At 36.6% G+C, this 24997-nt stretch overlaps 1 protein-coding gene across 7 annotated transcripts in view; it reads right to left on the minus strand.

The window, feature by feature from the left end:
- Window positions 1-3075: 3075 nt before the first annotated feature.
- Window positions 3076-24997, minus strand: part of DCAF17 (DDB1 and CUL4 associated factor 17) — a 31862-nt gene continuing 9940 nt past the window's right edge. For 6 of the 7 annotated variants that reach the window (XM_081577820.1, XM_081577818.1, XM_081577817.1 and 3 more), the window contains 8 exons: window positions 23935-24039; window positions 23527-23632; window positions 16797-16939; window positions 12607-12716; window positions 5665-5755; window positions 5143-5226; window positions 4443-4598; window positions 3076-3447 (listed from right to left, as the gene is read on the minus strand). In XM_081577820.1, the coding sequence (XP_081433946.1) occupies window positions 3280-3447; window positions 4443-4598; window positions 5143-5226; window positions 5665-5755; window positions 12607-12716; window positions 16797-16939; window positions 23527-23632; window positions 23935-24039 (963 nt within the window). In that variant the 3' untranslated portion in view covers window positions 3076-3279. The remainder of the gene's footprint in view (window positions 3448-4442; window positions 4599-5142; window positions 5227-5664; window positions 5756-12606; window positions 12717-16796; window positions 16940-23526; window positions 23633-23934; window positions 24040-24997) is intronic. The other variant, XM_081577816.1, reaches the window with a different exon arrangement.

Consider the following 24997-nt stretch of genomic DNA (forward strand, 5'->3'; position numbering starts at 1 on the left):
GACTCTAAAAGGTTAAGTCATACATGTAAACATTTTAAGAAAGGTAAGAAAATACAATAATTATTGAAAAGGAAGCCAAGTTACATTAAGACTAATTACTAATATTGGTGTTTATTATCACCACAAAGTAAGATGAGAGTATTACTTTTTGTACTTTTTAGAAAACTGACTTTTTTCAACCATTGCAGGAAGAGCTATATTTTATGTCAAGTTATATATATGAATTTCCTAAAGGAAATCAACCCTGAATATTCATTGGAGGGACTGATGCTGAAGCTTGAAGCTCCAGTATTTTGGCCACCTGATGCGAAGAGCTGACTCATCAGAGAAGACCCTGATGCTAGGCAAGATTGAAGGCAGGAAGAGAAGGGGATGACAGAGGACAAGATAGTTGGATAGCATCACTGACTCAATGGACATGAATTTGAGCAAGCTCTGGGAGATGGTGAAGGACAGGGAAACCTGGTATGCTGCAATCCATGTGGTCACAAAGAATCAGACATGACTGGGCATCTGAACAATATATGAATAGGCCAATGTGTCCAACTTTGTCCAGAATTTGGATATTTAATCATCATTTTAAAAAAGACTTTTGAGCGTTTTCCTATATACCTAATATTATCATTGTTAACATGCTACATATGGGATAAAATAACATCCTTTGCCTTTGGAGAGCTTTAGAGGAAATTTGGTGTAAGGCTGCATCAAACAAATCTGAATGCATTTCCCATCTCTGCAGGACCTTGGGCAAATTAACTTCTGTGAGCCTCAGTTTCCTCATTTGTAACATAAGGAAGGATAATATAGGTCATACCTCATACGGTTATTCTGGATCTTAAGTGAAACAATTTATTTTACATGTATCACAGTAACTGCCAGAAAGTGAAAGTGAAAGTTGCTCAGTTGTGTCCAACTCTTTAGGACCCTACAGACTATATAGTCCATGGAATTCTCCAGGCCAGAATACTGGAGTGGGTAGCTTTTCCCTTCTCCAGGGGATCTTCCCAACCCAGGGATAGAATCCAGGTCTCCCGCATTGCAGGTGGATTCTTTACCAGCTGACCCACAAGGGAAGCCCGACTGACAGAAAACACTCAGTAAATATGTTATCATTAAGAATAATGTATGTACAAGAAACAAAACATTCAGTTGATGGAAAAGGTAGAATACCTTAATTTGTTTAAATAGAGCGGTATCATCTTAAGATAGTTCTCAGATGCCTTTGTGAATAGATGAGTTTCTATCACTTCCTCAAAAGAAGGCACTGACTTAAGCGAAGGGGAAACTCAACAAACCTCTTTTTAAAAAAATCTGACAGAACTGAAGTCTTAAGACATCCTTTTCTGAAATACTTTTGGAAATGGAGAGCAGGCTTTCTGCTTTTACATAGCACCGCACCTGCTTTAAAACCCACACACACTGGTTTTTCTTTTCTCTGACATTTTTTTAAATCTATTTCCTCTTACCAGACTTGTTTTTCAAGATATAAATTCACTGGACAGGACGTTCAGATATAGCTCATATTTTAGTTGGAAGTTTGGGGCAATATTCTAGCACATTATAACTATCCAACTTCTTTGTAATCACAATTATATCTCCAAAATACTCTGAAAGCTTCAAATATTAAATGGTACTACTACGTATGCTACTGAGAATGGATTTTTCAACTAGTAGATATAAAATGATCAGAATTTAATAGATGAAGATAGTTTTATTATCTTGCTCATGAGGTAATCACTTCTACTTTCCCAAATGGTTATTATACATAGGAGCAGATTCGGCAAGATTTATTTTTAGCCAACATATAAATACTTACCCCTATTCTAAAATGCTGGCAATCTTCTTTTCTATTGCACAAATGACAGTTTTAAGTTTGCTCCCTTTATTTCTTTTAAATTTATGGACTCTTTTACTAATATCTTGACTTTTTGAATAGGTAACACCTTTCTCTCATCAGCCCTGTTGAGCACAATAAGCTTAAAATTTATCTGCAAACTTCAAGGGCAGGGCAGAATTCACATTATTCTTAACATAACAAGCCAAAACTGAAGGAAGAATTGGATAATTTTAATATAAATCACCCAAGCTAAAATCCCATATTTTAACTCTACATTTGAATCAGCAATGATTTTTACTGCTGTTTTCTCCTTCTATTTTTACCACTTTTTTTTTTTTTTTGAGTCTGAATCAGAGAATGTGCTAAACATGTGGATTGCAGGCAACTGGATTTCTCAAGTAGGAAGCATAAAGAAACGTTTTCTCCCTTTACTTGGGTTGTTTTTATTTAACATTCTTAAGAACGATTATCTGAGTTCAAGAATCATATTTCCATGGTTCTAACAAAGAAGAAAAAAAATACTCACTTCACAATTAAGATAGAACCAAAAGCTTTTTCTAGCTGTCAGTCAGTTTCCAAGCTAATAAGAACTCCTGGGACTTTATCTATTCTTCCCACAGGGAGCAGAGCTGGTATAACCTAGGATACCTTTATCTTACCACTTAGGTATAAAAATATTGCCTAAGCAGAACTGGCAGATTCACCAAATAAACAGAATGGTGAAATGAGGACAATATTCTTAGGTGTATTAACAGCTAAACAGGCTATGTATGAGAAAAAAAAATCACTTAAAGCTTGTTTGAAATCTTTTAAGATTAGTCTAACAGAAACACAAAAAAACCAATGGGAATATCAAAGAGAAAAAAACCATGGAAAAGTCAACTTGTGCTACTATATATAAAACACGTATACATATATATATATATATATATATATTTTTTTTTAAAAAACCCTGATGACACAGTTTTGTTTCCAAGTATGCTTTCATATGATAGATCTCATCTTCCATCCTTCAAGTCTGGTTGACAGGACACAGGATCTCCTTCTGTATGTTTTGTATCCTTCTGTCTCTTCCTCTTAGTTTCACCAGTCAAAATTCCATGCCATCCTTTAATAACCATGCTAAACACCCCCTATCAATGACCTCCAAATAATTAGAATTAACTTTCCTTCTCTGACCTCCAGTATTTTATATTTGCATCACCACCCACCTAAAAAACTGCAAAATGCTAGGCTTCTTGGGATGTTATTGTAAAAACTTTTATATAAAGTGAAGTCCTCACCACCTTGTATGGCCCAAGTTTAAAACAGAAGTCACAATCATCTGAAGTCAACATAAGACCTTTTCTGGAAGACACTGGAGAATATACTATGCAGATAATAAAAAAGAGGACTGGACATGGCTCTTGGGGTGTTTGGCTGGAAGTCTCATAAGTTATGTCTCAAAATTTAAAATTATTGTGATGTGTTTTACTCCTTTTGTCTGTGGTTTCCTCTTCTTCCCCAGGGTCACATACCATCTGGTAGACGTAGCAGCTGAAGACCCTGCTGGGTTTCTGCTCTATGTGTAGTACCAAGTCTCTGTCAAAGTAGACTTCATGGCTGTATGTCTGCAGTAAAAACACAGGCAAATGGGATTTCCTCTTCACATAACCATGTTCAATACTGTTTCATTAAGATGGCACAGCATTTTTAGGGATGCTCAAATATATACTTGAAGGCAAAACAATTGCCAGAAATAGTTTATTTTTTATTATTTATGGATAGGCAGATGACTTGTGAGAAAAGGAAAGGGAAAGGAAAGGGAAGTCGCTCAGTCGTGTCCGACTCTTTGCGACCCCGTGGACTGTAGCCTACCAGGCTCCTTCGTCCATGGGATTCTCCAGGCAAGAATACTGGAGTGGTTTGCCATTTCCTTCTCCAGGGGATCTTCCCGACCCAGGGATCGAACCCAGGTCTCCCACATTGGAGGCAGACGCTTTAACCTCTGAGCCACCAGGGAAGTCCAATGAGAAAAGCATTACGCAAAATATTAAGAATGAAGAGTCCAGGTGTCTGAACACCCAGATTCTATTCACCAACACTGCTACTATTTCACTTGTGACTGTGGGCAAGTTGCTAAATCTTTCACATTCTCCACTGATAAAACAATGATTGGATAAAGTACCATCTACTGTTCCTTACAACTTTTATATTCTATATTACTCAAAAGAGCAGACAAATGCTTCCAAAAGTGCTTGAAAGCCCTACATGATTAGAAGTCTCTATTAAGTAACTGTGGGGATTCAATACAGAAAACAGAATTTTTATTTTTCAAAACATTACCAAACTTGTAAAATGGGAGAAAATCAGACTGTGGTCAGATAGCATGTCTCAGGAGAAAACATGAAGCTTTATTTTTAAGACCACTGATAAGCAGGCATCCTCTACTTTGTAGGGGAGAAAGGCTAAAGAACTCATTTTGTCATGTGTGTAGGAAAATCTCTTTCATGTGGTCATTGGTATAGGTGAACCTGGACTGATAAGAACACAGTGACATCTGTTCCAATAAAAGTCACCTGTAAAGAAAACTCTTACAACTTTGTATTCTGTGGACTCTACTCACCACATCCCATGACTCCACGAGTGGAATACTTTTAAGTAAAGTTCCATATTCATTACAGTGGAAATCCAGGTGAGCTTTTCCTTCAGCATCTATTTGAGTAACAGCTACCACAGAAAGCAAATCCAACTCATCTTCATAGTCGACAATTTTGAAAGTCTCAGGGAACAGAAGACAAAGTAAAATAAAAGAGGGGCAAAATCCAGTTTTGATTATTTCTACAGTTGTGGCTTAACTATTCCAACATTATAAAACTATGTAGAAAGAAAAATGAATGGGTGGGGGCATAGGTAGAAATGTATCTCCAAAGGCTGAGCTGATTTACCACACCCTCACACCTTCTTCCTCTGAGCCATGAACATTAACAAACACATCTAAGTCTAGCAAGTGAAACATAAGGCAAAAGTCATAATCATCAGAATATAACTCAATTTTCTATGAAGAGATTTCCCTTGGAAGCGTGCACATCAACACAACAAAAAAATAAGCTAATAATTGTTTTTTCAAATTATTTTGGTCCTATGAACACTTTAACAAGCAAAATCTCTTGAATAATTTCAGTATGAAAGGAGAGGATGATAGGGATGCCCTGATTCAAACAGCTTGCACAATTCTACTGACTAAGTTTGCATGGAGCTTCCCGACCTCTATCCCAGGGCAAGTTCATGCTAGTTTGGTTTATTATTTCTGGCTAAAGTCATACCTCTTGTTCTGGGTCATCATCCAGAATGTTAAAACTTCTTTTTACCACCCGTCCAGAAGCTGTAACAGTGGGTATGTTTTCATTCTATCACATGGAGAGAAATAAAAACCTATGACAAGTACCGCTATATGTAGTTGATGGCAAGACTAAACAAATTTGTTACAACTAACCAATCCTTCTCCAACATCCATAAGTCTTTCCTCAGTTGAGAAAATTCTCAATCAGGTTCCAGATCCTCCAATTAGTAAAAATACTTTATTACAGTCAACAACTTATCAAAAAAATTTAAAGAGAAACCCAGAAAGGAAACAGAAATAAGCAAAAGATAAAGTCAATATAACTGACTCTTTTCAAATCTCATAGGTACACGGGGCGAAGACTGGCTACCCATATAGACAAAATGAGCAGACTTTTACAGGACTGTGTTGTTCTTTTCAGCCACTATGTTCTTTTTAGCCACTACTAAAAGGCAAACACATTTGCACATTATATTCAAAGGATTTTAAAGTGCTGCTGACTTACTTTGTTCTTCTCTCTGTTGGCCAAAATGACAAAATCTTCAGAGATCTGATGCTGGGCACTATTATTTTCTACTTCACTTAGCTTTAAAACTCTGAAAAGGTAAAAAGGATTCTAAGAACCTAAGACATCAACACAGCATCAAAGTGTCAAAGCTGAACTACTGAAAAGAAACTGAACAAATGAAACTTACACTAACAACACTGAGTTCTCTTCTCCTCATTACTCCAAAATATTAATATCTGATAACTTAAGTGTCCACAACTTTCTTCAAATTTAGAGATTTTGTTAAACAAAAAAAAAAAACACTGGACTTCTGGCAACAGGTGCTACTGAAGCAGCTTGCTGAGGCTTACACTAGCTTCCACACTGAAAGTCATTCCAAAGAACCTCCTCTCTGCATCCTGCAGTAGGTCTTTAATGTTTCAGCTTTAACAGTGGCATTATAGTAGATACTTACATTTTTATTTCTGAAGATAGAATTAGCTATCAGTGAACAACACTAAGCGTTAAATATAATATAGACTGGATTAGCAACTTAGTCTTAAGTTTTCATGATAGAGTAATATTTTAAAACTGCAAATGACTTAATACTTTTTTTGTCTTAGCATTATATTTAAAGATTTGGGTTTTCTGAGTGTAAATGGCCTCACAGATCAAGCTTGTTAAGGAAGTGAAAATAAAATAATTTTCTCACCAACCACACAAATCTTTTCACAGCATTAACAAGCATCAAAAGCACAACGTCTTCAAATCTTAGAGTCTCAAGTGCAAGCAAAGAGAGAGCAGGGAGGAGCAGCCCCCGTCGCCAAGGAGAGCTGAAGGCCTTCGAGTTTTGCCGGAGACAAAGAAATCAGACTATATTAGTTAGTTATCTTAATTAGTGCCAATATTTAAGAGTGCCTATTTTTTAACACCTGGCAAAAGGACAACATTCTTTGTGAAACTTATTTTCTTAAACTCAAACTAACATAAAAGATGGGTGGTAACAAACAGGTTACTATACTTTTATGACATTCTGTAAAAGTTAGTAATCTTTTTTCATTAAGTTCCTTCATCCTCCTATAAACTGATCCAGAGTAGACTAATTATCATGAGGCATACAAAATAAAGAATGCAGACATTGCCCTTCTTATTCAATAGAAACTTACTGAGCACCTACTCTGCACTAAGACCTGTGCTCCATGCCAGGGTTACAGGTGTCAGCAAGACAGACTCTTTCCCTGTTATTATGGAGTTCATGATTCCAAAGCAAGATGTTTAAACAGATAGCCAAACAAATAATTAGTTTAAATTTCTGTAAATACTACAGAAGAAGATTACACAGTGGATACAGTGAAAATATGATGGGGGAGTTAATCTAATGAAGGGTACCAGGGAAGGACTCTTTGAAAAAGGGACATTTAAAGGGCCATAAAAGATGAACAGAATTTAGGCAGAACAGATAAGGGAAACAGACTCCACGCGGAGTGAACAGGTCCTCAGCTTTCTGAAAAGACAGCATGACTGAAGCAAACTGAGTGGGAGGAACCTTTTAGATTGGCTCAGTATGTTGGTCTTTTAAGTGCAACAGGAATCCATAAAAAGGTTAAAGCAGAATTCACGTGGTTAACTTCTCTAAGCAGGAAACACAGAAAGGATGTTTAAACATGAACTCAAAACAAGAAAGTAAACGGCAACGGGACCATACTTATCAATAATTACCTTAAATGTAAATGGGTTGAATGCCCCAACCAAAAGACAAAGACTGGCTGAATGGATACAAAAACAAGACCCCTATATATGCTGTCTACAAGAGACCCACCTCAAAACCAGGGACACATACAGACTGAAAGTGAAGAGATGGAAAAACATATTTCATGCAAACGGAGACCAAAAGAAAGCAGGAGTCGCAATACTCATTTCAGATAAAATAGACTTTAAAATAAAGGCTGTGAAAAGAGACAAAGAAGGACACTACATAATGATCAAAGGATCAATCCAAGAAGAAGATATAACAATAATAAATATATATGCACCCAACATAGGAGCACCACAATATGTAAGGCAAATACTAACAAGTATGAAAGGGGAAATTAACAATAACACAATAATAGTGGGAGAATTTAATACTCCACCCACACATATGGATAGATCAACTAAACAGAAATTAACAAGGAAACACAAACTTTAAATGATACAATAGACAAATTAGATTTAATTGATATTTACAGGACTTTCCACCCCAAAACAATCAATTTCACCTTTTTCTCAAGTGCACACGGAACTTTCTCCAGGATAGATCACATCCTGGGCCATAAATCTAGCCTTGGTAAGTTCAAAAAAATAGAAATCATCCTAGTCATCTTCTCTGACCACAATGCAGTAAGTTTAGACCTCAATTACAGGAAAAAAACTATTAAAAATTCCAACATATGGAGGCTAAACAACACGCTTCTGAATAACCAACAAATCACAGAAGAAATCAAAAAAGAAATCAAAATATGCATAGAAACGAATGAAAATGAAAACACAACCCAAAACCTATGGGACACTGTAAAAGCAATGCTAAGGGGAAGGTTCATAGCAATACAGGCGTACCTCAAGAAACAAGAAAAAAATCAAATAAATCAACTAACTCTACACCTAAAGCAACTAGAGAAGGAAGAAATGAAGACCCCCAGGGTTAGTAGAAGGAAAGAAATCTTAAAAATTAGGGCAGAAATAAATGCAAAAGAAACAAAAGAGACCATAGCAAAAATCGACAAAACTAAAGGCTGGTTTTTTGAGAAGATAAACAAAATTGACAAACCATTAGCCAGACTCATCAAGAAACAAAGGGAGAAGAATCAGATCAACAAAATTAGAAATGAAAATGGAGAGATCACAACAGACTACACAGAAATACAAAGGAACATAAGAGACTACTACCAACAGCTATATGCCAATAAAATGGACAACTTGGAAGAAATGGATAAACTGTTAGAAAAGTATAACTTTCCAAAACTGAACCAGGAAGAAATAGAAGATCTTAACAGACCCATCACAAGCACGGAAATCGAAACGGTAATCAGAAATCTTCCAGCAAACAAAAGCCCAGGACCAGACGGCTTCACAGCTGAATTCTACCAAAAATTTAGAGAAGAGCTAACACCTATCCTACTCAAACTCTTCCAGAAAATTGCAGAAGATGGTAAACTTCCAAACTCATTCTATGAGGCGGCCACCATCACCCTAATTCCAAAACCAGACAAAGATGCCACAAAAAAAAGAAAACTACAGGCCAATATCACTGATGAACATAGATGCAAAAATCCTTAATAAAATTCTAGCAAACAGAATCCAACATCATATTAAAAAGATCATACATCATGACCAAGTGGGCTTTATCCCAGGAATGCAAGGTTTCTTTAACATCCGCAAATCAATCAATGTGATACACCACATTAACAAATTGAAAGATAAAAACCATATGGTTATCTCAATAGATGCAGAAAAAGACTTTGACAAAATTCAACATCCATTTATGATAAAAACCCTCCAGAAAGCAGGAACAGAAGGAACATACCTCAACATAATAAAAGCTATATATGACAAACCCACAGCAAACATTATCCTCAATGGTGAAAAATTGAAAGCATTTCCCCTAAAGTCAGGAATAAGGCAAGGATGCCCACTTTCATTACTACTATTCAACAATGTTTTGGAAGTTTTGGCCACAGCAATCAGGGCTGAAAAAGAAATAAAAGAAATACAGATAAGAAAATAAGTAAAAATATCACTGTTTGCAGATGACACGATCCTCTACATAGAAAACCCTAAAGATTCTACCAGAAAATTACTAGAGCTAATCAATGAATATAGTTAAGTTGCAGGATATAAAATTAACACACAGAAATCCCTTGCATTCCTATACACCAATAATGAGAAAACAGAAAGAGAAATTAAGGAAACAATACCATTCACCATTGCAACAAAAAGAATAAAATACTTAGGAATATATCTACCTAAAGAAACAAAAGACTTATATATAGAAAACTATAAAACACTGATGAAAGAAATCAAAGAGGACACAAATAGATGGAGAAATATACCGTGTTCATGGATTGGAAGAATATAGTGAAAATGAGTATACTACCCAAAGCAATCTATAGATTCAATGCAATCCCTATCAAGCTACCAACAGTATTTTTCACAGAACTAGAACAAATCATTTCACAATTTGTATGGAAATATAAGAAACCTCAAATACCCAAAGCAATCTTCAGAAAGAAGAATGGAACTGGAGGAATCAACCTGCCTGACTTCAGGCTCTACTACAAAGCCACAGTCATCAAGACAGTATGGTACTGGCACAAAGATAGAAATATAGATTAATGGAACAAAATAGAAAGCCTAGAGATAAATCCACGCACCTATGGACACCTTATCTTCGACAAAGGAGGCAAGAATATACAATGGAGAAAAGACAATCTCTTTATCAAGTGGTGCTGGGAAAACTGGTCAACCACTTGTAAAAGAATGAAACTAGAACACTTTCTAACACCATACACCAAAATAAAGTCAAAATGGATTAAAGATCTAAATGTAAGACCAGAAACTATAAAACTCCTAGAGGAAAACATAGGCAAAACACTCTCTGACATAAATCACAGCAGGATCCTCCATGACCCACCTCCCAGAATATTGGAAATAAAAGCAAAAATAAACAAATGGGACCTAATTAAAATTAAAAGCTTTTGCACAACAAAAGAAACTATAAGCAAGGTGAAAAGACAGCCTTCAGAATGGGAGAAAATAATAGCAAACGAAGCAACAGACAAACAATTAATCTCAAAAATATACAAGCAACTCTTGCAGCTGAATTCCAGAAAAATAAATGGGCCCAATCAAAAAATGGGCCAAAGAACTAAATAGACACTTCTCCGAAGAAGACATACAGATGGCTAACAAACACATGAAAAGATGCTCAACATCACTCATTATTAGAGAAATGCAAATCAAAGCCACAATGAGGTACCATTTCACACCAGTCAGAATGGCTGCTATCCAAAAGTCTACAAGCAATAAATGCTGGAGAGGGTGTGGAGAAAAGGGAACCCTCTTACACTGTTGGTGGGAATGCAAACTAGTACAGCCACTATGCAGAACAGTGTGGAGATTCCTTAAAAAACTGGGAATAGAACTGCCATATGACCCAGCAATCCCATTGCTGGGCATACACACCGAGGAAACCAGAATTGAAAGAGACACATGTACCCCAATGTTCATCGCAGCACTGTTTACAATAGCCAGCACATGGAAGCAACCTAGATGTCCATCAGCAGACGAATGGATAAGGAAGCTGTGGTACATATACACAATTGAATATTACTCAGCCATTAAAAAGAATACATTTGAATCAGTTCTATTGAGATGGATGAAACTGGAGCCCATTATACAGAGTGAAGTAAGCCAGAAAGAAAAGCACCAATACAGTATACTAATGCATATATATGGAATTTGAAAGACAGTAACAATAACCCTATATGAGAGACAGAATAAGAGACACAGATGCATAGAACAGTCTTATGGACTCTGAGGGAGAAGGTGAGGGTGGGACGTTCTGAGAGAATAGCATTGAACATGTATATTATCATTTGTGAAACAGAACACCATTCCAGGTTCGATGCACGAGACAAATGCTCAGGGCCGGGGCAATGGGATGACCCAGAGGGATGGGATGGGGAGGGAGGTGGGAGGGGGGTTCAGGATGGGGAACACATGTAAACCCATGGCTGATTCACGTCAATGTATGGCAGAAACCACTACAATATTGTAAAGTAATCAGCCCCCAACTAAAATAAATAAATTAAAAAAAAAAATTCACGTGGTTAGGTTTCTGTGTTTGTTAATGTTTCTAAAAATCACTCTAGCTGCTAAGAAGAAAACAGACTTAAAGAGTAAAAAGTAGATTCTTGGGAGTCTGGTAAGAAGGCTATTTCTATAGTTCAGGCTAGTGATGACAGTGGTCTAGCCAAGATGGTGACAGTGGCCAAGGGCAGAAAGAGGCAGATTTAAGAAATTTAGCAAAGTAAACGTTAGTAGCAAAATAAACTGGATTGATGGGATATATGGGGTGTGTGTGTGTGTGTGTGAGAGAGAGAGAGAGAGAGAGAGAGAGAGAGAGAGAGAGAGAGAGAGAGAGAGAGCGAGCACATACAGGCAAATGCAACTGAGTGTTTAAGTACATGTAAACTGATGAAAAACAAGAAGGTAAGAAAGTGTTAAGAATGAGTCTGGACTTATGACATAAGCTTAGATGAGAGGTTTAGGCAAACATGAAAATTTTTTGGAGTTTTGGTGTATACATGATCTTCGAAGCCAAGGGAATAAACAGAAGAATCAAGCAGAAAGGGAACAAAAAAGAGGGGAAAGAGTGTCTAATCCTGAGGACATCTAACAGTTAAAGTCTGGGTTAGAAGAGGAAGAACATGAAAGGATATTAAGAAAGATTAGAGAGGGAGGAAAATATTCAGGAGCACTGTGGTGTCAGGGAAGCTAAATGAAGAGTGTTTTGGTTGTATGAAAGAGGTGGGTAAACTAAATAAAATAAGGTTTACTTCAAACAACCTGCTACTTCTCCAGCAGTAAGACTGTCTTTTAGAACAAAGTTAAATCATCTCTCATTAATCTTGGAGAAACGAATTAAGACCTGATGTGAAGGAACCAATCTGTGATCTCCTTTCCCTCATATGTCATCCCTTATCCATCAAAGAACTTACCCAAATGTCGTATTTACAGACAGTAACGACAAGGTTGAAAGTATAAAGTAACATTTTCTAGATGCCATTCTCTGAGGAAGCACCCCACAAGCAGCTAATAATTTCCACAGTTGGCTCAGTAGTTAGCTGGCAAAAATAAAGTTGCCAATAAATACTACCAAAAGCTACTTTTAACTTTAAAGTAACTAAGGAAAATACTCACTTGACCTGATTTGGGCCAACATGTATTATTCTGCCAGAAGCATCAGGATGGAAGTAGATCCAATCAGATTCTAAAGAACAACATTCCATTTCTTGGATCCCATTTTTTGCCTGAAGTTGGGACAAAATATTGAAAATAAAAATTAAAGGAAAATAAAATAATTTTCAAAACCAGTATCAGTAATGGGTCAGTAAGTCAAAGGTAAGGGAAGAAAAAATATTAACCAGCTGAACTGGGATGTATATTAGGGATAAATTAGGATACTTAAGCTTGAGAAATCCACAATATTTAAATACAGAAATTTCACAGATGTACCATGTACCATGTATTATGCCTCACAAATAATAACTTAAGTCACCATATCTAAAGCATCTAATTTGTGTCTGGCACTGCATTACATGTTTTCTACTCATTATTTCTTTTGATCTCAGCAATTCTTGAAGCATATATTGCTATTCTCATCGTATGCATGAGGAAACTGATGCACAAAGAGGAAAAATCATCTGCACAATGTTCTGTACCTACTACTAATAAACAGCAGATTAGCCTTCAAGGTACATGGATTTTCCCTTATTTAACTGTCATAAGTATGTACTTGCAGTCTCCTGCAACTTCTTTCTCCCTTCCCTATCCTCAACAAATTGTCAATCAGAAGAGCAGACAGCACAAAAATAAACATGCAATGAAACAGGTCGGACAGTCTTCCTGCGTAAGTCAGATATTAAACTAATGCTAAGGAAATGGTCTAATACTACCTAGCACTTAAAGGAAGTAGAGAGGTTTATTTCATAGAAGTATATTTAAACATTAAAATAAAGAAAAAGATACTGCCATATGAATCACATATGTTAACAGATGTTTTATGTTACACACAGGAGCACTGGGGACTAATACCAGCATGGATACATTAACTTTACTGGCTTTATTCTGGTCATTTAATTTCTCCAATGTAAAATGAAATGACACCTTCTTTTTTATTAGATACTCAAAGTTTTTGACATATAAAAGTATTACTTCCACAGCATATACTGACAGGACACTATGTTCAAGGTATGACACTAGGTGTTCATACCTGACACGCACTAAACATAATCTCTGTTATTCAGAAGCTCATATTCAAGAAGGGAGACAGAAACAGAATAAGGCAGTGGAGAAAATAAAGTAGTCAAGCCATGCACAGGATATTATCAAGCATCCAAACCAGGTAAGCAGAATTTCAGGAGCCTGAACTCTGCCTTAAAATGAGAAAGTGGCTTGAAAGAAGAGACAGCACAATCAAAAGCACAGATGTATTCGTCCATATAGCATGCATGCGCAAAAACATGAGTAGCAGACAAAATTAAATTGAGAAGCAGGGTGTCCAGTCATGAGACTGGAGAGGCAGGCTAGTGCTATACCACAAGTGCTTTGTATGCCACGCTTTTTTAAAAATTGGAATTTAGCACATTTTATGTATCAAATTAGCACAGGTATTTTAATTTTTCAAGAACCTAATAATTTCTAAGAGAAATGGTTGTATTATTGCATTTTACATATAAGATCGTCAATGAAATTAAACATCTTGGTTGCAACCACTGACTTCCCTAATGGTCCAGTGGTTAAGACTCTGTGCTTCCACTGCAGGGGGTGTGAGTTTGATCCCTGGTCGTGGAACTAAGATCTTGCCTGTGTTACGCAGCATGGCGAAAAAAAAAAGTTAATGTGTTCATTTTGGCATTAGCTCCAAATGCTCCTTCACGTAACATAAAACTTTTTGCTATGCTAAGTCGCTTCAGTCGTGTCCGACTCTTGTGCGACCCCATAGACGGCAGCTCACCAGGCTCTGCCGTCCCTAGGATTCTCCAGGCAAGAATACTGGAGTGGGTTGCCATTTCTTTCTCCAGTACATGAAAGGGAAAAGTGAAAGTGAAGTCGCTCAGTCGTGTCTGACTCTTAGCGACCCCATGGACTGTAGCCTACCAGGCTCCTCCGTCCATGGGATTTTCCAGGCAAGAGTATTGGAGTGGGGTGCCATTGCCTTCTCCGTAAAACTTTTTAATGTTTATTTAAATAAAACACACACATAAACATGCCCACATAACCCATATCTTTCTTTAGAGGTTTACTATTTAGAATGTTACTATTTACTATTTAGAATGTTACTATTCTCTTTATTTTAATATCTAAACTCAACATGTGAAAGAAACGTTATCTCTTTGTGTTAAATACTAGGCAGCATTATTATCAGCTTCTGGAGTTACTATTTGCTTGAATGCTAGTTTAAGGCTCAGTTTAATAGAAAGTTACAGGTCATTTTCTGAATTCTTCAGTTCCCCAGCACATATGTTTTTGGGTTACCAACTTTTCTGACTGACAGGTGTGGAAATAATGCACGTACGCATCCTTAAGGTAATGTCACTGCAATGAAGTTGTCCAGCAAAGTACTGAAAACTCCCCTGGATTCAGCAATTATTTATGAATATGCTAAAATACAGGTCTGACTAAATGTTACAATTAGTAATTATACAAAGAAAGTACTAGATAGGCATGCTTGATGTAGATGTTGAAGGCCATTTTATACACACACATAAAAGAATATATTATCAGTTCTTATTTAGGAAGAATATGAACTATACAGGGTTTGACTGGATAGAAATTTCAACGAAAAAGCAATGTGAGAGAGTCCTGGTGGCTGAAGGACGTCCACTGCTAGGAGGCGAATAACCAAACCACAAACTTGTGGGAAACAGTCCCCAGAATCCACTGGAAAAGAGGATGTCACTGGGCTGGGCCAAACGGGGGGTGCCACATGTGACAGGTTAATGAGAAAACGGAAGGGAAGAATGCTTCTACAAAAAAAAGTTCAAAGATGCTATACACAATGTTTCCTGGTGGCCATGATCTAAAGGGAAATAGATAAATAGACCCAAGACTGTGCACATCTTTAGGGTGGTAAAAGGTGACCGGTGACTCTCAAAGCCACTGGGTCCAACAGAGACTGACTGAGAAAGATTCTGGAAGAGAAGGGCATGGAATAAGCTGAGTCTGCCTTACAAAAAGTTAATCTGATGTATCAAGAGGTTCCAGAACTAAAGTAAATCAACAATATAAAACAAGGATATATAAAACCCCCTCCTCTGTGCACTCCGTCTTCTGCGCTCATCTCAACCACTGTACTGAATCGACTGTATTTTACTTAATCTACGTATCTGCTTTCTTTTGAGAGTATAAGCAACTTGTGAGAAGGGACTGTCTCCAGCCAAGTCTGGCACATAGCAGGTCCTCAAAAATGTTTACTAAATGATAAATCAATGCCTAAATCATTTCTATAAAGAAAATTAATTCAAAGGGTAAAAATTTCTATTGTCTTGCTATATACCCTTTCTTCCTATTCTGCCATATTTAACTTTAAAATATCCTTGAAAACTTGGTGTTTCAATGCTTATACTGTGACCAACAGAATACTATCTAATTTCTGTCTGAAAAACCAAGAGCAACAAACTGTGAAGAAGCAGAACCAACAACACATTCCACCAGTAATTTCAGGGGCAGCCTGAACACATTCCACCAATGATTCCCACTATGGAGCTTCTGAGATGCTTTACATGAGGTCAAGGAGATGGTAAGAAGAAAAACTAATAAATCTTTGGTGCCCTGAGAATTTTCAATTGTTAATAATGTTTTAAATTCTGGGTAGTACACACAAGTGTTTGCTATATTCTTTGTGTTCTCCTGTACTTTTTTTTTATAGTTTATTTTCTATTTTTTAATTTTACAATATTGTATTTGTTTTGCCATACATTGACATGAATCCACCATGGGTGTACATGTTTTCCCCTTCCAGAACCCCCCTTCCACCTCCCTCCCCATCCCATCCCTCTGGGTCATGCCAGTGCACCAGCCCCGAGCACCCTGTATCATGCATTGAACCTGGACTGGCGATTCGTTTCACATATGATAATTTACATGCTTCAGTGCCATTCTCCCATATCATCCCACCCTCGCCCTCTCCCACTGAGTCCATAATACTGTTCTATTTATCTGTGTCTCTTTTGATGTCTCGCATACAAGTTCTCCTGTACTTTACACTGTTCACAAATTACTGATACAACTTGAAAAGTAATTCCTGGGAATGTGGACCAATTAGAGAAGTAGAGAATAAAGAATTTCTGATATTAATTTACTACTAAAGCCTGACCACCATGATTTACCAAGGAATTGTCCTTTAGGGCACAAATATGGAAAACTCCTTTCTGTTTCTTCTTATTAGGTGTAATGATGTAGTGCCAAGGATGGCCTCCAATCTGAAAAGCATTCTCCAGCGAGGACACCTCAAAGAGCAGGGGCGGTGTATCTGCAGAGATGGGCAAAAGGAATTTATTAGCTTCTTTGTTCTGGCAGCTTTGGAACATTCATTCACTGAATTCAACCTTTCTTTGCATGTATCATCTATTAATTTCTACCAATGAAAAATGACTATGTTCAAGGAAATAAAATACAATCTGGAAAGGGGCTTACTGATAAGGAAAGGCAAGTAGGAAACAGCCGTTAGGTTATGAGTCAACCTTCTAGACATCCATTTTCAGGGTATGTATGACATGCAGCTGGAGGGCAACAAAGTGGGCTGAAGGTGCCTATGATGGCAAAAAAATGACAAGGTACACCTAATAAAAGCAGTTGCCATTTAATAAGTACCTCGGTTGGATACTATTTCCAACTGTCATAACAATCCAACCAGGTATTAGGTCTAATAATTCCTTCAAATGTGAGGAAGATATCTTTCATATTCTAGACTAACAGGTTATATTTAGCAAACTTTACAAGAGAAGTATTGCTTAAGTTTATGCAGTAGAAGTGATATTAGTCATAATGAAAGTAACCAGTTAGGATGGGTCTTGCCACAGTGGAAGTTTTATCAAAGGACAGCCACTACTACTAGTATTAGACAAGTTAATTTTAAGGTAATTTAGATATATCTTGTTAGCCACTGTCTTTTGGAGGTTGACACCACAAAAGGACTATCTGTTAATGCTTCCTAGTCCTCTTCTTTGATGATACTTAATTTTATATGGAGTGTAACAGACTTGCTTTTGGAGACAGGCATAAACAGAAGGTGCTGCTGCTTCTGAAGACCAGAATTCTTTGGGGACAGCCCTTGTGAGGATACCGCTTGGCCTGTTTGGGAAGGTGGCTAATCTGAGTCTTTTGTTTCTAACTTTAGAGTCTGATCTTTGGTTTACAAGGCCACCACCATCTGTAAAGGGACTTGTCTTAGGGACAGCATTCACTACAGAGTCACATGTTACATATAGAAGTGTGTGCCTGATTAGGCCTCTGCATAAGGGCAACTTAGTACTTAAAGCTATACAAAGGAGAAAAACAAATAATCAAACATGAATTCACAAACTGAAGTCTTCAGGAGAAAGAACAGAGAGATACAAACAAATCAAGTACATTTAAAATGCCCTTGAAGAAACCTTTCAAGAAAAGGGTGATATTCTTAATACACAAAGAGGTCTTTTTTAAGCAATAAGAAAACTATTGACACCCCAATAGATAAATGGGCAAAGGACATCAGTCAGTAAATTATGAAAGATATATAAACATCATATGTGATAACATGGTGGCTACCAAATGATGGTAGATGAGGAAAAGAATTATGAAGAGAAAAAAGTATAATCAGAGTTTGAATTGGGGGTTAAAAATTTAAGTAGGGAAGTTGTAGGGAATATAAAATAGGAACTCATAATGGAAAAAAAATTAATGCAAAAAGATATATTTAAGAAGAAATACTTCTCCCAGAAGTTGCTAAAAATGGCCCCAAAGTAGCATCAGGACTTGGCTCACTACAACTCTGGTGTGTCACTGTTAGCCCCAAGATCCCAAATTTTGATGTCTAATTCTACTCTCAATTGAAACGGCCTAGGAGTTTGCAAAGAATGGCTGATTTCACACCTTGTGATGAGGAAACCTCAGTATTATTAATAATTACAGGAATATTCTTGTACTTTTTTATAAGCACAGAAAATTTTAAAAACCTAAATGTCCATAGTAAACTGGTTAAATAAATTTACAGTTTATGCATATGAAAGTGAAATTCGCTCATTTGTGTCCAACTCTTCGTGATCCCATGGGCTATACAGTCTATAGAATTCTCTAGGCCAGAATACTGGAGTGGGTAGCTTTTCCCTTCTCCAGGGGATCTTCCCAACCCAGGGATTGAATCCAGGTCTCCCGCATTGCAGGCAGATTTTTTACCAGGTGAACCACAAGGGAAAGTAATACATATAATGGTACATAAATCAAGTTCTTAAAACCTCGAGGAGCTTAATTAGCATGTGCACACATATACAGAGGATTACTCTTTGGCAAAGATAATACGAGCACTACATTCAAAAAGTATCAGAAAAAAATATAATGAAAACTAAGTTTTCCTTCCATCTGATTCCCTCAGAATGAACTATCACTTATCATTTTTCTGTGTGTCCTTCCAGATACTTCAAGCAATCCTGAAAGCATGTGCTCACATCTATATTTTTAACATATGCATATGAATACTTAACACAAATGAGGCTTTTTATACACATAGTTTTCCACTCCTTTTTTCACTTACTAATATATATTGGAAACTTCTCTATAAAGGGGCAAAAAGAATTCCTATTTCTTTTTAAGTTTATGACATAGCCAAACAATGAAAGAACACCAATGTCACCTATCAATATATACATTGTTTCCAATCTTTTGTTGTTAGAAAAATGTTATAATTATGTTTGTCATTTTGTACACATGTGAACATATCTGGGATAAATTTCTAAAAATGGAATTGCTCAAGGAATACATGCATTTAAATTTTTGAACTATATTGACAAATTGTCCTCCACACAGGACTCCAACAACAAACAACAGTGTCTCTTCTATACTTTCACCAATCCTGTTACCTAACTTTTTGATATTTGAGAATCTAAAAAGAAGAATCTCATGGTAGTGTTACCTTGCACTTCTCTTATCAGTGACATTGGGCTTTGTCTTCTCCTAATTAAAAGTCACTTATATTCCTCTTCTTCTGCACAATATCCTTTGCTCATTTTGTTGTTGTTGCTACATTGTCATTTTTTCTTATTGGCCTGCAGAACTCATATATAATGAGGCAATTACCCCTTGATAGTGTATGTTGCAAATATGTCCCCTATTTGTTGTTTGAATTTTGGTTGGTTTGTGTGTGTGCTTTTATTTACTTTTGTTTATGCTTTTACCATGAAGCACTTTATCTTTATGTAGCCAAATTTAGCAATCTCTTCTTTAATGGCTCTGTGCTTGTGTCAGAAAGGTCTTCTCAACTCTGCGATAAAAGGATTCTCTAAGTTTTCTCACAGAACTTTAAAATCTTTGATTCACCTATTGTTTCTTTAGATGTAAAGAGACAGGACTCTAACTTCATTGTTTTCACAAGACCATCTATTAAATAATCCCAATGGAAATTAATATTTGTAATATATTAACATTTAAAAGTGGGTTAGGCTACAAATAACTATATGCAATGAATCTCAAAAATTATATGATGAGCGAAAGATGCCAGACAAAAATTACATAGCATATGCTTCCATTTATACAAAACTCTAGAAATCTAGAGTGAAAAAAGTACATTCACTGGTTGCCGAAGGCTGGGGATGGAAGGGAATTGACTGGAAAGGGCACTGGGGAACATTTTGGAGTGATTCAAGTATTCTAAATCTTGATTGTAGGAGTGGTTTCATGGATATAAATATTTGGCAAAACTCAAATTGTACAGTTTAAATGGCTGCATTTAAGTGCATGTAAATTACACTTCAACAGAGTTGATTTTTGAAAAAGCAAGTTATGAAACAGTGTACACAGTATGATTCTTTTTTGGTTTTCGGCATATATACATTATAAGATTACCCAAAAAACACAGAGGTGATAGCAACTAATGCCATGCAGGATGACTGTGTTTTAAACTTTCTCTATTTTATCGTTATTTCCTAATTCTTCTATAATGAAAATGAACTGCATTGTCAAAATTCTCCAAGCCAGGCTTCAGCAATACGTGAACTGTGAACTTCCAGATGTTCAAGCTGGCTTTAGAAAAGGCAGAGGAACCAGAGATCAAATTGCCAACATCCACTGGATCATCGAAAAAGCAACAGCGTTCCAGAAAAACATCAACTTCTGCTTTATTGACTATTCCAAAGCCTTTGACTGTGTGGATCACAATAAACTGTGGAAAATTCTGAAAGAGATGGGAATATCAGACCACCTGACCTGCCTCTTGAGAAACATGTATGCAGGTCAGGAAGCAACAGTTAGAACTGGACATGGAACAACAGACTGGTTCCAAATAGGAAAAGGACTATGTCAAGGCTGTATATTGTCACCCTGCTTATTTAACTTATCTGCAGAGTACATCATGAGAAACGCTGGGCTGGAAGAAACACAAGCTGGAATCAAGATTGCCGGGAGAAATATCAATAATCTCAGATATGCAGATGACACCACCCTTATGGCAGAGAGTGAAGAAGAATTAAGAGCCTCTTCATGAAAGTGAGAAAGGAGAGTGAAAAAGTTGGCTTAAAGCTCAATGTTCAGAAAACTAAGATCATGGCATCTGGTTCCATCACTTCATGGCAAATAGATGGGGAAATAGTGGAAACAATGTCAGACTTTATTTTTTGGGGCTCCCAAATCACTGCAGATGGTGATTGCAGCCATGAAATTAAAAGACGCTTACTCCTTGGAAGGAAGGTTATGGCCAACCTAGACAGCATATTTAAAAGCAGAGACATTACTTTGCCAACAAAGGTCTGCCTAGTCAAGGCTATGGTTTTTCCAGTGGTCATGTATGGATGTGAGAGTTGGATGGTGAAGAAAGCTGAGTGCCGAAGAATTGATGCTTTTGAACTGTGGTGTTGGAGAAGACTCTTGGGAGTCCCTTGGACTGCAAGGAAATCCAACCAGTCCATCCTAAAGGAGATCAGTCTTGGGTATTCATTGGAAGGACTGATGTTGAAGCTGAAACTCCAATACTTCAGCCACCTCATGCAAAGAGTTGACTCATTGGAAAAGACCCTAATGCTGGGAAGGATTGAGGGCAGGAAGAGAAGGGGACAACAGAGGATGAGATGGTTGGATGGCATCACTGACTCGATGGACATGGGTTTGGGTAAACTCTGGGAGTTGGTGATGCACAGGGAGGCCTGGTGTGCTGCGATTCATGGGGTTGCAAAGAGTCGGACACGACTGAGCAACTGAACTGAACTGAACTGTCTTAAAAAAGTCACTTAAAGTTAAAATGAGTATTATTTTGTATAGGTTTTACTGATCCTGAAAAACAAATCTAGAGAAATGAACTAGATTTCAGTCAACACAGTCTGAAAAAATACACAAAGTTTCAATATGATACGCTACTCTTCTAAGCTAAATGTCTAACAATCACTGTATTGTTTTACAATGGCACATGATTTCACAGATCACATTTTCAAATGTTATTATTTTGAAGCTGATGAAAGTGAGGCCCATAGAGGTTAAGTAATTGCTCACGAATTAGTAGTGGAATTTCATTCTCATAGGAGCAGACCAAGATTGTGATCCCAAATCCAGTCTTCTCTCTATAAACAGGGACCAAAATCACAGCACAATCAGAGGCTCCATGAGCTTTCTTTATCACCCTGTTCTTTGTTTTACTTGCTTATTATCTGCATTTTCAAAGAGAACAATGCTATCGTTTAGGGAAACGCTCTTCAAAATAATACATATTAGTTATCACTGGCGTCTGTAGTTTTCAAATTCTTAATAGATTCCTGCCTTCTGTATTTGTATCAAATATAGTAGGAAATGGCAGTCCACTCTAGTATTCTTGCCTGGGAAATCCCATGGACAAAGGAGCCTGGTGGGCTGCAGTCCATGGGGTCACAAAAGAGTCAGACATCACTGAGTGACTGAGCACACACACACAGGAGGTATTGCTAAGGCTGAGTTTTTACAAAACTGCCTAATTCAGCTCGCCCAAGACGCCTAAAAATTTGAGTAATTTTTAAAATATTTATTTTGAGCTTGTTGGATAACTGGCTATACTGAATTCTCTCAGTCCTCATACTTTATTATTTACTAATAAAAAGAACATTTCCTTTCTCACAATTAAGTCTTTCATTTGTTTCTTAATCTGTTGATGATGTAATGTTATATGATAATAGAAAAAAATTGTATTTTGACCCATATTAGAAAAACCTTTGGAGTTTTACCTAAATATATGATGTTTATTGGTCAGAAGTAAATGTCCGCAACATGATAAAAAATAATTTTTAATGAACTAAGAATAAAGATAAACAAATACTAGGATAACAAAATATATTTTCTTTTTAAATTTACTCATGATTTTTACATCTATCTGCATTAAGTAATCCTTGTATTGATGAGATGAACTCTGGTCAGTTATGGTTTATCTGACATACATTGCTCAATTTTGTAGCAGTTTTCTTTTCAACAAACTGCTGAATTTGATAAGCTAATTAAATGTAGAACATTTTTATTATATTTATAAAATTGTATATAATTTTCTTTTTTGTGCCTTGTTGATCTTTAAGTTGGGTAAATTTCACAGAATTGTAAAATTTGAAGTTCTAAAGGAGCTAAGGTATTATCATTTGCTGCAACTTATTATTCTGTAGATAAGGAAATCAAGACCAGAAAGGTAAAGTCACTTGCCAAAGGTTACAGATCTCTGGCCAAGCAAGGTCCAGCATCCCCAGGCCTTTATTTCAATGAATAACAGATTTCTGTGAACAGTTATGCAAAAGCAAGGAATACTCTGCATAGGAGCAAAATGAATTGAATTTAAGAAAAAAACATTCGGATGATTACAATTAATCACTATCAATACGACCACTTAATTTTTAAGGTGAAAAAAGTACCATATTGTAGCCATACCTGTGATTTTAATATTACAAGGAATGCCAAAGGGAGCCTCTCCTACAGTTCCAGTAGTCCCACCCCATCTGCATGCACACCCTAAGTCAAGTTTCTGTTGCATGAACTAAAAACAAAACAAAACAAAAATGGTGGCTTTAGCACCTACTTATTTGCTGTCTGGAGAGAGAAAAAAAAATCAAGTTCACATGTATATGACAGAGGAAATGTCTTTATTTATTCAAGGGCCTTTCTATTTATCTTCCCACCCCTCTTTTAAAGGTTACTTTGCCTTTCTGCATTTGTACAGTTTTGTAGAGCTGAAATCTACACTAGAGCCTTACGTTAAAAACATCTCATTTAAAAAAAATCATACCTCCATCCAAATCTCTAGTTAATCTGAAAATGGCAAATTTGAATTTTCTCTACCTGCTTGGTGATGGCTTGGAAGCTATAAAGTCTGACCAGCCCCGAGCTGTACATCACAATCAGTATTCCATGAGACAAGGTGGCATCTGTGACGTTCCCGAAAATCTGAGGGGAAAGGTAGACATCACCTGAGAAAAGACCAGAAGGCCAATCCTCTGAGTTTTCACCGTGGTATGTGTATCGGTTTAATATTCAGTTTACCACTACAATACTGCTGCCTAACATTCCAACTTCATTATAATTTAGGAACTTGCAGCTAAGGTATTATTAGGGGTACGTGGTCACCCCCTAGGGTCTCAAACTGAAGTTCTAATGGGAATTTAACATATATCCTTCAAAATGATGGAGCAGCTTTCATTTATTTCAGTTTTGTCAAAATCTTTTAATGACAAATCCCTTTCCTTATGGACATAGGTGTAAACTGAGCCCATTTAATTCTACCATGCAATATTTGCATGGCTGAATAAATACCGGGACCTATTCTTTATAAAATATGATTTATAAAGGGACCTTTTTTAGCTAGTGGTGAAAAGATTTGGATCTAAGAAAGTAATTCTAATAAAAAACAGCCAACTAGAGAATTTTATCATTACCTTGTTCTTTAAACATCTAATACTATTTGATTTTTTAGTCATATAAAAACCAAACATGTTAAAGACCAAACACATACAGAGACATTTAACCCAGCTGATCTTAAAGAGTAAGGTTTGGATCCTTGTTCCCTCTGTCTCTGTTCTGTGCACTGGATCCTGTTATGATGCTCCACAGAGGTCTGATAAAGAACTTGATTCTGTGCTTCTTTTAATATGTAACAAAAGCCAACCAACATAGACAAATATTCATAGCAAGGAAAGAACAAGTAGAAATTAAGTGAAAATTTGTTTCTGTTTCTACTCAAGATAAATCACTCAGTAAAGGTTTACTACCCCGGCAAAGAGCTTAAAGTACATTCTGAACCTGGCCCCTGGGTAGTCTTATTATGCATGGTAAGTGAAAGATGTACTTTAGTTTCAAATAACCACAATCAAAATCAAATCCCTCAAATGATTATCTTGAACATGTA

The sequence above is a fragment of the Giraffa tippelskirchi genome, chromosome 3 (assembly GCF_054371585.1).
Source record: "Giraffa tippelskirchi isolate mGirTip1 chromosome 3, T2T-mGirTip1v1.2.pri, whole genome shotgun sequence".
NCBI classification, from domain to species: Eukaryota; Metazoa; Chordata; class Mammalia; order Artiodactyla; family Giraffidae; genus Giraffa; species Giraffa tippelskirchi.